General features: G+C 47.0%; 2 protein-coding genes across 3 annotated transcripts; both read left to right on the top strand.

The window, feature by feature from the left end:
• Positions 1 to 26: 26 nt before the first annotated feature.
• irf5 (interferon regulatory factor 5) lies at positions 27 to 2809 on the top strand. Its single transcript, XM_088288199.1, is given in 9 exon segments — positions 27 to 193; positions 326 to 561; positions 781 to 1009; positions 1012 to 1043; positions 1109 to 1136; positions 1194 to 1376; positions 1502 to 1891; positions 1964 to 2082; positions 2223 to 2809. Coding segments are annotated over 8 exon segments (1326 nt in total). The 5' UTR covers positions 27 to 193; positions 326 to 387; the 3' UTR covers positions 2394 to 2809.
• A 619-nt stretch (positions 2810 to 3428) lies between these two features.
• On the top strand, positions 3429 to 11591 carry tnpo3 (transportin 3). 2 transcript variants are annotated; one of them, XM_088288195.1, is made up of 23 exons: positions 3429 to 3713; positions 4534 to 4734; positions 5010 to 5083; positions 5224 to 5380; positions 5577 to 5720; positions 5799 to 5974; positions 6051 to 6189; positions 6278 to 6424; positions 6508 to 6615; positions 6688 to 6779; positions 6865 to 7004; positions 7074 to 7265; positions 7461 to 7552; positions 7631 to 7707; positions 7773 to 7833; positions 7909 to 8049; positions 8118 to 8234; positions 8307 to 8401; positions 9066 to 9222; positions 9303 to 9470; positions 9555 to 9667; positions 9737 to 9793; positions 11112 to 11591. In XM_088288195.1, the coding sequence occupies exons 1-23, from the start codon at positions 3594 to 3596 to the stop codon at positions 11113 to 11115; spliced, it is 2772 nt and encodes a 923-aa protein (XP_088144321.1). In that variant the 5' UTR covers positions 3429 to 3593; the 3' UTR covers positions 11116 to 11591. The 2 variants fall into 2 exon arrangements, with proteins under 2 accessions (XP_088144321.1, XP_088144322.1); XM_088288196.1 differs by lacking the exon at positions 11112 to 11591 and having other exon boundaries at positions 9737 to 9797.
• Positions 11592 to 11970: the final 379 nt, after the last annotated feature.

Raw genomic sequence — 11970 nt, 5'->3', positions numbered from 1 at the left:
GAGCTCTTATTTTGATGGTCTGTGAAGCTTTTACAGGATGTCGTTGGTGTTTGTGTGCAGTAAATGACACTTGCGCTAAGTTCACTTTGCAGCGTCCGTTTCGCTCATGAGTTTGTTGCTGCTGATGAGGAAAGAGCGTTTTTAACGAGGCGCCAACTGAATAAGAGACAGATTGGCTCCAGGACAGGAACAGGTAGGAATCCATGTAAACGCTTAAATTCGATATTGACGTCCTTTTCCAAAGTATGTGAGTGTCACTTCCTGCATTCTCATTGAAACGAACGCGGGACGGCAAAGTGAAATGACTCTCTTCTTTCGTGACCAGTTGCAGTTATCCACGTCGCCATGACGACCTCCATCAGCTGCCAGTGATCCGAGTTCGTCGTCATGAACACCCAACCCCGAAGAGTGCGCTTGAAACCTTGGCTAGTGGCTCAGGTGGACAGCGGCTGTTTTCCCGGTCTTCATTGGATCGATCCGGACCGCCGACTGTTCCAGATCCCGTGGAAACATGCCACGCGCAGCATGCCAACGTGTCAAGAGGAGAGCTCCATCTTCAAGGTCCGTCAACGCGTTCATTTCCGTTCGGACTCCGACATGCTCATTTGTTCTTTTTATCGTGTCTGAGTTCGATGGAAGAAAAATGAGCAGAAACAAGAAGTATCACTTCTGTTTCTTTGAACATGAGCTTCCTGTTTGACGTGATGACTTCCTCTTAATGGATTGATTTTTTTTTTTTTGTTTCCTGCTACTCAGTGGCTTCCTCTTGTTGTCCTACAGGCGTGGGCACTTGAGACAGGCAAATTTCAGGAAGGTGTGGACGATCCTGACCCGGCCAAGTGGAAAGCAAACCTCCGTTGTGCACTGAACAAGAGTAAAGAGTTTGAGCTCCAGTTTGATGGCACCAAAGAGACGCCCTTTCAAGCCTATAAAATTTACCAAGTTGTAAACGCAGGTGAAGAGTTGCTTTGCACTCTTCCGAAATGGACAAACATGTTAATGCTGCAATTTTCCTTTCAGATGCTGCTGCTGACGATGATGAGGTAATCATAGTTTGTCAATTCAATATATTGTCTTTGTCTCGCCAATGTGAAAAATTGCTTTTCAGATGCCAGATCTCACAGAGCTGACAATCGGTAAGTCAAGACATTGACATGCACGTTGTGTTTTCGATTGTTTTGATTTCTTTTCAGGTTCCAGGATCTGTGACTCTGCCTCTTCGATGTCTCTTCGTCATGTGAGCCCGTTCCGAGCGACCGCTGTGAATTGTGACCGCCCTCAGCAGGACTTCCAAATATTTGATCAGGTCAACTTTGATGCGAGCACTGTGGTCCAGGCTCAAGTGGACCCACCAAACCTGCTCAGTAGCATCCCATGTACGTGAAGATGTCCCGTGATGTGCCGGGAGTTGGGAGGGCGAAGCGTGTTCATTTCAAGCTCTGGTGCCTGGTTCTGTCAAGAAGCCAATACAATTTGCTCTTCTGCTTTTCTGGCGCTGCAGCAACAGATCTGGATCTGAAGTTCCAATACCGCGGCCAGGCCATGGGTTCTCTGACTGTCAGTAACCCTCACGGCTGCCGACTGTTCTATGGACAACTGGGCCCCGACCCACAGCAAGTAGACTTGTTTGGACCCGTCGACCTGCAGCAGATCACGTTTCCGGGAACTTCCGAGATCCTGAGCCAGAAGCAACGCAAATTCACGGAGGCCCTGCTGAGTGTGATGGATCGAGGGCTCATCCTCGAAATCTGGGAACAGGACATCTACGCCGTCCGCCTCTGCCAGTGTAAGGTATTTTGGTCTGGACCAGGCGTGCCCGATCAGGGTCTGCCCAATCAGCTGGAAAGGGAGAGGAGGGTCAAAGTGTTTAGCCTCCACGATTTCCTGCAAGGTGAAAAAAAACAGACATCTTTGTTTTGTGATCCCAACATCTAAAAAAAATACAAATAAATCTTCTCTACAGGACTGATCTTGTACCAGAAGGGTGAAGCTCCAAATTTTCCACCCTATGAGATCTACTTCTGCTTTGGGGAGGACTGGCCTGATCGGAAACCAAAAGAGAAGAAACTCATTGTGGTTCAGGTCAGTCAGAGAGAGACAAAGATCATTGTCCTGATTTGCTGAAAATCATTTGCTAGCTTATTATTATTTTTATTGAAGTTGTTATTCACATTGTTTGATGTGGCGCTTAACCAACAATGACCCGCTCATGTACTATTCAGGTGATTCCGGTAGTGGCTCGGATTCTAACAGAAATGTTCTCAGGTGAGCACAGCTGCTCCATTGACAGCATCCGACTGCAGATCTCCAACCCGAATTTAAAGGACCAGACAGTGGAACAGTTTAAAGAGCTCCAGAGACTCCTCCAGAGTCAAAATACCCAAGGACCTTGAAGTGCCACTGTCTGCTGAATACCGATAACGCCGGATTCAAACCAGGAGGTCATTTCAAGCGACATCTCTGTACCGCATAGTGCTCGCTTGCTAATGTTGCAGTTTGGATTGCAGTGTGTGTGCTTACATGTGGATAAGTAAACAAGAAGGTCAACGTTGATTTCAAGTTAAAACGTTGACTTTCTTAACTTCTCACCCAACGTCCTTGTCTGGAGTTATGTCCATATTGTTGTACAAGTCTCGAACGCGCCACACTCAGTGATTCACCTTGAAACAGTTTAACCTGGTAAGATTCACAGAGAAGCATGAGACAATGACGGATGACGTTCACATGCCGTCAGTCTTCGGCTTAAGGTCAAAATTCAGCTTTTGGAAACATTTGCAATAAATCGTTTATATGCGTGAGCAGACAGTTACTTCTGTGCCTGTGTATATCTATCTACCTATCTATATCAATCTCTATCTTTCTATTTCTATCTCTATCTCTGTCTATCTTTCTCTCGCACTCTCTCTCTCTCTGTGTATGTATGTATATGTGTATATATATATGGATATATGTATGTACATGTATGTGTGTGTATTATATTTATAATATATATATATATATATATATATATATATATGTGTGTGTATGTGTGTGGGTGGGGGTGGGGGTGTGTGTGTAGGGGTGTGTATTTGTGTGTATATGCGTGTAAATGTGTGTATATGTGTGTATATGTATGTATATGTGTGTATAGGGAGTATATGGGTGTGTATGTGTGTGGGTGTGTGTGTGTGGGGGGGGGGTGTACGGGGGTGTGTGTGTGTGTGTATGTGTATGTATGTGCGTATATATACGTGTATATATGTGTGTATATATGGGTGTATATATATATATATATATATATATGTATATATATATATATATATGTGCATATGTATGTGTATATATATATATATATATGTGCATATGTATGTGTATATATATATATATATATATATATATGTGTATATATATGTATATGTATGTATCGCGCGCGCGCGTGTGTGGCGGAACTAATGTTGCGATTGCAGTTTGATGCCGGACGAGCACAGCTGTGACACGCGGGAAGGGAAACCTGTGCGAGATGGCGGTCGGAACACACACCATCTAAAATTTGCCACCAACCGCCGCGTTTGTCGTCTTTTGTGCTTGTCCATCTCCTCCTTCGGACTTGAGCAATGGAGGGGGCGAAACCGAGCCTGGCGCTCGTCTACCAGGCGGTACAGGCCCTGCACCACGACCCGGACCCGGCCGGGAAAGAACGAGCTTCGATGTGGCTCGGAGAGCTCCAGAGATCGGTAGGAAAAAGGCGACATTCCGCTGACGGAGGCGGGCGGCCGGTTTGGCGGGGGTCGCTGTGGCTCTCGGGGTTGTTCGTGATGCTTTTAAAGCGTTTCTATTTTCAACTCGACAATTTGGAAGCGCTGGCAAAGAAGTGCGCAACTAATTTAAGCCTGTTAGCATCTGAGCTAAGCTTCTCGGCGACTAATGAATGAATCACAACACAAGTTGCTAGCTGAATTTTCCTCCTTCAGTCGCTCTTTGGGGGTGCATGACATGTGACTTGTATGTAAAAACGCGTCCAAAACATGCATGTTGTGCCTTGTTTGTGTGTTAGCTGATTAGCATGGCGGCTGTAACCGCTTCGCTGACGTTGATCGCAGAAGTCACGTCGTTCGTCTGCGGGCGACCTGAGCGCATTCTTGTTGCCTTTTCTGCGTTCAAGTTGCACACGTTTGGAAACGTCCAATATTAGTAGAGAGACGAAAAAAACAACCAAAACAAACAACAAAAAAGAATGCACAACTTCAATTATTACCGAAGTACCAACAATAGCACTTAATCTCAAACAACAATAATGAACTAGTTGGTCATGCCTGCAGAATTGAGAACACGTGCGACAAGTCGACCGACGTTTAAATCCAACTGATACGCAGCGAGTCATTTTAGGGTTACATTTTACTGTTTCAATGTGTTGCACATATTTCTTGTCACGTGAACATTTTGGGGGGTACACAAACCCAAAACAGGTTGGCCTGCCCCGTGTCAAACTGCACAATTGTTTGTGTCGATGTGATGAGGCTGCCAGGCTGATGTTTGTGTTGCCTTTTTTTGCAGATGTATGCGTGGGAGATCTCAGATCAGCTACTGCAGCTCAAACAGGACGTGGAGTCGTGTTACTTTGCTGCTCAGACGATGAAGATGAAGATCCAGACTTCGTTCTACGAACTCCCTTCTGATTCCCATAATGCACTGCGAGACTCGCTGCTCTCTCATATCCAGAATCTGAAAGACCTATCGCCTATCATCGTAACCCAGGTAACGGAGCCCCTCATAATTGCCTTCATTTTGGTTTCTTTGTGTCGGTGGAACTGCACATGAAGCAAATGCCGATCACAGAAGCATCAGTTTTTGTCCGCACATTTGTGCCTAGTGCCGGACTGACCGAAGTCGCTCCGACATGAAGTGAAATCATTGGGTGCTTTCTTTCTCTTGGGAAATGCTTCAACTTTTAGGAATGGCGATAAGAGTCTTCTTGTCTAACTGTTTTTATTTATTGTTTTTTGGGGCGGGGGTTGTTTTTGTTTTTATAGCTGGCGTTGGCCATTGCAGATCTTGCTCTTCAGATGGCGTCATGGAAAGGATGCGTGCATACGCTTATAGAAAAGTGAGAATTTACCCAGTGCAAGTGCATCTTTTTCTCATCCACATGTCCACTTTTTATTCCAATTTTCATTGACCTAAATTGGAGTCAAATGACTCGTCTCATGCAGGCGTCCTAAAACCTGAGCCGTTTGCCTCTCCCAGGTACAATGGCGACATCAGCTCCATGCCCTTCCTCATCGAGATTCTGACCGTGCTGCCCGAAGAAGTCCACAGCCGCTCACTTCGTATTGGAGCCAATCGGAGGACGGACATTATCGAGGACTTGGCTTATTACTCTTCCACCGTGATCACGCTACTGGTTAGGGGGCACTCTTCCACACTTGGCTCACTCACTTGAAGCGGATGTAAAAAATGGACATACTTGAACCCTGGCATCCCAACATTCCATGTGTCCCGGAAAACCCTCGATCAACTTGGCCGTCATGCAAATGATACAAAAGGTTTGGATTGATTGATTTTGGGGGGTTTTGACACAACTTCTTTCATCCTTTTAGGCGTCGTGCGTGGAAAAGGCAGGTAGCAATGAGAAGATGCTCATCAAGGTCTTTCGCTGTCTTGGGAGCTGGTTCAACCTGGGAGTCTTGGATAGCAACTTCATGGCCAGTAACCAGCTGCTCATGGTCCTCTTCCAAGTTCTGGTGAGCCGCCTGCCATTCATTGACATTCTACATTTGCGACTCGATAGGCAGGCACAAAATTTTCCCTTTTGCTTGCAGCAGAGGGACGAAACCTCCACGAACCTACATGAGGCGGCCGCAGACTGCGTGTGCTCCGCCCTCTACGCCATCGAAAACGTGGACACAAACATGACATTGGCGCTGCAACTCTTTCAGGGTGTCCTCACACTCGAGACGGCTTATCACATGGCCGTGGCCCGCGAGGACCTCGACAAGTGAGGCGGCTCACAGCATTTTGCCAGTCTTCTGTCGCTGCTGTCGGTGACACCGTTTCCAACCCCTGCTCCCCAGAGTCCTAAACTATTGCAGAATCTTCACTGAGCTATGCGAGACCTTTCTGGAGACAACAGTCCGGAGTCCAGGTCAGGGAATGGGAGACTTGAGGATGCTGGAGCTGCTGTTGATCTGCGCCGGACACCCCCAATACGAGGTAGCCATGCATATGCAAATTGAAACAAAGAAGAAAAAAAACGACAACCAAAAATGCCTTCCTCCATTAATGCTGATGTGCACTCCAGGTGGTTGAAATCTCCTTTAACTTCTGGTATCGGCTGGGTGAAAATCTGTACAAGATTAACGACGTGGCCCTTCACACCATTTTCCGACCGTACATTCAGAGACTTCTGCACTGTTTGGCCCGACATTGTCAGCTGGAGCCAGACCACGTACGTGTCCTGACCGGTGAGCCTCGCTTTCGGTGCTCAGATTGGCCTCGGCTGAACGCCGCGCATTTATTTGCTTCACGCAGGAAGGCATTCCAGAGGAGACGGATGATTTTGGCGAGTTCCGAATCAGAGTTTCTGACCTCGTTAAAGATGTTATTTTTCTTGTCGGGTCGATGGAGTGTTTCTCTCAGGTGAGGCGACTCCAAAAGGTGTCACTTGTGTTTCGGCGTTCTCGGATGCTCATCTTTTCTTTCTGTTCTCAGTTGTATTCGACCCTCAAAGATGGGAACCCTCCTTGGGTGGTGACTGAAGCTGTTCTCTTCATAATGGCTGCAATTGCCAAAAGCGTTGACCCGTGAGCCGTGTTCTGTTATTTATGGGGTGGGGGTGGGGGGTCTGAAATAGTGAATGCTAGCTAATGTGCAGTATTGACTTTTTAGTGAGAACAACCAAACCCTATTGGAGGTGTTGCAGCAAGTTGTGTTGCTGCCAGAAGCTGTTCACATGGCGGTGCGTTACACCAGCATCGAGCTGGTCGGCGAAATGAGCGAGGTCGTAGACAGAAACCCCAGATTCCTCGGTGAGTCGGCATGTGTATTTTGTCTTCAGCCGGTAACGTGACGACAAGGTTGTGTTCCGTCTGCGTCAGACCCGGTGTTGAACTACTTGATGAAAGGTCTGCGAGAGAAACCTCTGGCCTCGGCTGCGGCAAAGGCCATCCACAACATCTGCTCCGTATGCAGGGACCACATGGCGCAGCACTTCCAGGGACTTCTGGACATAGCTCGCTCACTCGATTCCTTTGCGCTGTCCACGGAGGCCGCCGTCGGACTGCTCAAAGGTAACGGCGCTGACTCGATCCGTAGGCGTATGTGTAACGCACGCTCGCATTTGTGTTGGGAAGAAGTCTTCCCTGGCCAGTCGCGAGCACAAGGACTCGAATAGCATCGCCGTCAAATCTGGCATGTGCAGGAATTGCCGAGGGTGGAAGAATCTTTTTTTGAACTCTGCCAATAACGATGTTTTGAACCGGTAGGAACGGCGCTGGTCCTTGGTCGTCTGCCGCTCGACAAGATCGCAGAGTGCCTCGGTGACTTGTGTGCTGTTCAGGTTGCAGCTCTTAAAAAGGTCTGCAACTCCTTTTTCCGAGTGTTCCGTCATCTGTTTGAAAATTACGCAAGCAAAAAAACTGTTTTGCCGTTTCAGCTTCTGGCCGAGGACTCGACAAACGGTCGATCGGCCGATCCGACCGTCTGGCTGGACAGACTGGCCGTCATTTTCAGGTGAGACTTCAGATTGTGACTGGCCTGGAAGTGCGGCTGGAGAACTTAGTGTTTGCCTGTTTCAGACACACGAACCCCATTGTAGAGAACGGACAGACGCACCCGTGTCAGAAGGTCATCCAGGAGGTAAAGTAAGTTCTGTCTTGACAGCAGAAAATGCGTCTGACATTCCACTTTTGCGCTTCCGTGTGTCGCTCCCAGATCTGGCCCGTGTTGTCCGAGACGCTCAACACTCACCAGGCGGACAACCGAGTTGTGGAACGATGTTGTCGCTGCCTCCGTTTCGCTGTGCGCTGTGTGGGAAAAGGCTCCGCCTCCTTACTGCAGCCATTGGTGACTCAGGTCAAAGGAGTTAATGGAGTGGCTGGAGAAGTGCCGTCTGGATCTCCATGTGTTGTTTGTGTGCTCAGATGGTGAGCGTGTACCAGGTTTATCCGCACTCGTGCTTCTTATACCTGGGCAGCATCTTGGTGGACGAGTACGGTATGGAGGAAGGATGTCGACAGGGTCTGCTCGACATGTTGCAGGTAAACAATCATCATGGCGGATGTCCGTTCACAGACGCTTGCATTAACGGGGCCGTCATCTTTGCCTGTCAGGCTTTGTGCATGCCGACGTTTCAGCTTTTGGAGCAGACCAACGGCCTTCTCAACCACCCTGACACTGTGGACGACCTCTTCAGACTGGCGACCAGGTGTGTAGTTGCGTTGTGTCCAAATGAGGTCACCTTCATAGTAGGGATGTCCCGAATCGGGTCAGAATCCTCGGTTTTAAGGACCTGCCAAATACTGAGTCTTGATCCTTGGCAATACATTTAAAAAAAGAAGTGTGTGTACATCTCTGTGTATAGCTTACACTATGCCGTGTTGCACTATTACTATCGAACTACCTATAAATAATAAAAAAAATATACTTGTAAAACTATTTCACTTTTCCTGAGCACCAATTGAAGGCACTGACATTCTTTGAATAAAATGGCTGAAATGCACTGTGCTAAAGAAATGTATATCAAAATCGACCAATAAGAAATACTTCTGTCGCAATATACTTTTCAGCCATATCGTCCAGCCCAATGTGTATATATATTATATGTATTTTTTTTACCATGATGCCAGTTTTTTTATGTTGAGTGTTGTAATCGTAATTGCATTTCGGTTAATTGCACTTCCCAATTGTGTATGAAAAAAATAAAGCTATGACTGTTCAATCTGACCAGATCTTTGGTCAATTTGTGACCTATGAAATTTCAGTAAATTAAAAACAAAACAAAAAAAACACCTGATTAGCTGTAAACTCCACTTTGCGGTCACGTGATCCAACCCGGACATCGCGACTTCTTGAGCTTTCTGTGTGTTCAGGTTTGTGCAACGGAGTCCTGTCACACTGCTTAGCAGCAGCATTATTGTGCACATCATCCAGTGTGCCATCGCCGCCACCTCGCTAGACCACCGAGACGCCAACTGCAGCGTCATGAAGTTTGTGCGAGACCTCATCCACACCGGCGTGGCCAACGACGTAAAAACAGGAAACGTCCCGTCCTTTGTGGGAGCCGCCTGACTGTCAATGACAACCTCGCATGTTTTGTGTCCCTCAAGCACACGGAGGACTTTGATTTGAGGAAGCAGCTGATCCGTCAGGCCATGGAGCAGCACGGCCAGCAACTGGTCACGCAGCTCATGCATTCGTGTTGCTTCTGCCTGCCCCCGTATACGTTGCCCGACATCGCCGAGGTGTTGTGGGAGGTCATGGTTTTCGACCGGCCGGTGAGTGGCCGCCTGGTTGCGCGGAGGGGGCGTGTAGTCGGTTGCGCGGCGCGCTGACGTGTCCACGCCTTGTTCTCATTGCAGACGTTCTGCCGCTGGTTAGAGAGTGCTCTGAAAGGGTTGCCCAAGGAGACGTCTTTAGGGGCGGTCACGGTGACACACAAACAGCTGACAGATTTCCACAAGCAAGTCACCAGGTGAGCATCCACACCAATGTGCTAAAGCCAGCATATGTGGAAACGCTTAAGTCGCTTCTCCTTTTGCAGTGCTGATGAATGTAAACAAGTGTGTTGGGCCATCAGAGAGTTCACAAGACTATTCCGGTAAACATGCACGCACGCACACACTTACACACCCCCACACACGCGCAAACACACGCAGTGTTCTCTTTTCTACTGCACAATATCGCCTGCCCTAAACGTTCCTCAGCAAACTAGTAGAACCGCGGTACTTGTGTGAAATAGCTTTGCCATCCTCACTGCAACGCTGCACAGAACAAATCAGATGTAAAATGCCAAGAAAGGAGAAAAGGAGCTTCTGTGATCAAATTTGCCTTTTATCAGTCAACATTCTGTCCAAGTGAATGATGAAAAGGACATGAGACATGCGCAAGATGGACAGGTCGGATATAAGTTGGTCTCCGACCCGCCCCCAAAATCCTCATTCGCTCTTATTCATTATTATTATTATTAGCGCCCGAAATGACCAAGTCAACTCAAATGGGGGCCTCATTTTATTTTTACCGCCCCCCCAAAGGAAATATAAAACATGCCATAGTACAACTAATGAAAAATCAATTGGAGTACTTCGGGCTGCCACAAACGAATAGTTTGCGAGTTGGCTTGTCACTAATAGCAGTCGAACTAATCTGACCCAATGTAAATCATATCATTATGCGCCAGCAAGCAGCAACTCTTCTATTATCATCATTGGCTTAGAGTGTGAATTATTTTAATGTTTTGTCCAAATGAAAAATAAAATGATTATCCGGATGGTACAGTCAACTTCTATTAAATGTCACAACGTCCTGCACTTTGTTAGAAATATACGTGAGTTCACTGTCAATTATTTTGGAAGACGTCACAATGTATTGGTTTCAAAATCTTTTCTACCCCTATAAGCAAACCAGATAATTTTGGGAAAATTCAGATCCGCTGTCCCTTTTCAGCGTTTTCTATCCTGCCGCAATGGCATTGTTTAGAATTTGCGCAGTGAAAAAAAGTCAGAACAAATAAAGGCTACCAAGTGAAAACAAACTGCAAATATTGGAGTAGAATGCTGGACCACTCGTCCAAGCCTCGTATGTCTTTGTGCCAGAGTTAGTTTGCCATGTATGCTGCCACCACAGATTTGTTGCATCCTTGATGCTTTTCCTTTAGAGGTGACAAAATTCATCAATTAATCATTCACTTTAATAATAGAGTATTTGTTGGAACCATTGTTGAAATTGTCTAAAATCTCTGAGTTCAGCCTCTGCTCTATGATTTCTGTAGTCATTAATGAAAGCAGACTGGTGTTGAAACATCTTTTTTCACAAAGTGCGAAATAGGTTAGGCGTGCTGGAAAATAAAACGTATGACGGTACATGTGCAAGTGGACAAGAGATCAAAGGTGTTGCAACTAATCGGGACTGTTTTTCAGGTAAAATCTTTTTTGCTGGTTCAGAAGTGGCAGCAAAAGCTGTGACTGTTCACGGACATCTGAAGGACGGAGGTGGGATGTGTGTTGCTGGAAAGCGAACAGGCACATCTCAAGGACTTACTGAACAGACGCACCTGCAGTAGGTGAGAGGTGGTGGGAGGGGCAGGCCCAGGAGGCGGAGTTTGGCTGAGAATTCAAATGGAATGTGCCTGGTCAACTGTTTTTACAAGAAACTTTATTTTTGGGACTTTGGTCACATTGTTTTGGCGCTGCTGTCCAAAAAGCCAAATGATATCTCCTGATGCTCTTGGCTGGGCGGCCCCCACTGGAGAACTTGGCGTCACCACCTTTGGCCATTTTAAAGTTTGCTTTTTTTTTTTTAGTTGTTTTGCTGCAAAGAGTGACAGAGTGAACTCTGGCGAATGTCAGACTAACTCATGAAATCGCCTTGTTGTAGACAATAAACAACTGCAACCACAACTGTCATTCTCATTTGCAATCGCAGTCTCCGTGAGAAGAAACACAGGTTCAAGTCAAATGCCTTGACTGTTGTTGTACGTCGACAACAGATGGCCAGTGTCCTTGACGTCTTCTCCTCTTGGCCCTTGAGTCAGTTGTTGCCGTGTGATGCCTGCAGGAACCCCGTTCGTCACCCGTAGACTGTGCAGGACTTTGAGCAAGCAGGTGTGACGCCTCTCTTTCCACGATGACGTGAAATCTTCACTATTTTCTCCCCCTAAGAACAACTGGTGGGATTTCTCGGTCTGGAGGGAAGCCACTTTGAATTGCCCCTTCCATTCTTTGGTCAGTCGAGGTCGCTGCGACCACTTTATAGCAGCGCTCATGCTTCATGTTCATC

This window comes from Idiotropiscis lumnitzeri, chromosome 2 (assembly GCF_059441095.1).
Source record: "Idiotropiscis lumnitzeri isolate Australia: NSW breed Sydney's pygmy pipehorse chromosome 2, RoL_Ilum_1.0, whole genome shotgun sequence".
Taxonomy (NCBI): Eukaryota; Metazoa; Chordata; class Actinopteri; order Syngnathiformes; family Syngnathidae; genus Idiotropiscis; species Idiotropiscis lumnitzeri.
This window is presented reverse-complemented; position numbering and strand designations above follow the sequence as displayed.

Bases quoted from the DNA above. Each gene is read 5' to 3' on its own strand.
- tnpo3 (XM_088288195.1), top strand. From the start codon at position 3,594: ATGGAGGGGGCGAAACCGAGCCTGGCGCTCGTCTACCAGGCGGTACAG. The intron at 5,084-5,223 runs GTGAGAATTTAC...TGCCTCTCCCAG, and splicing joins GTGCATACGCTTATAGAAAA to GTACAATGGCGACATCAGCT. The intron at 7,553-7,630 runs GTCTGCAACTCC...TTGCCGTTTCAG, and splicing joins AGGTTGCAGCTCTTAAAAAG to CTTCTGGCCGAGGACTCGAC.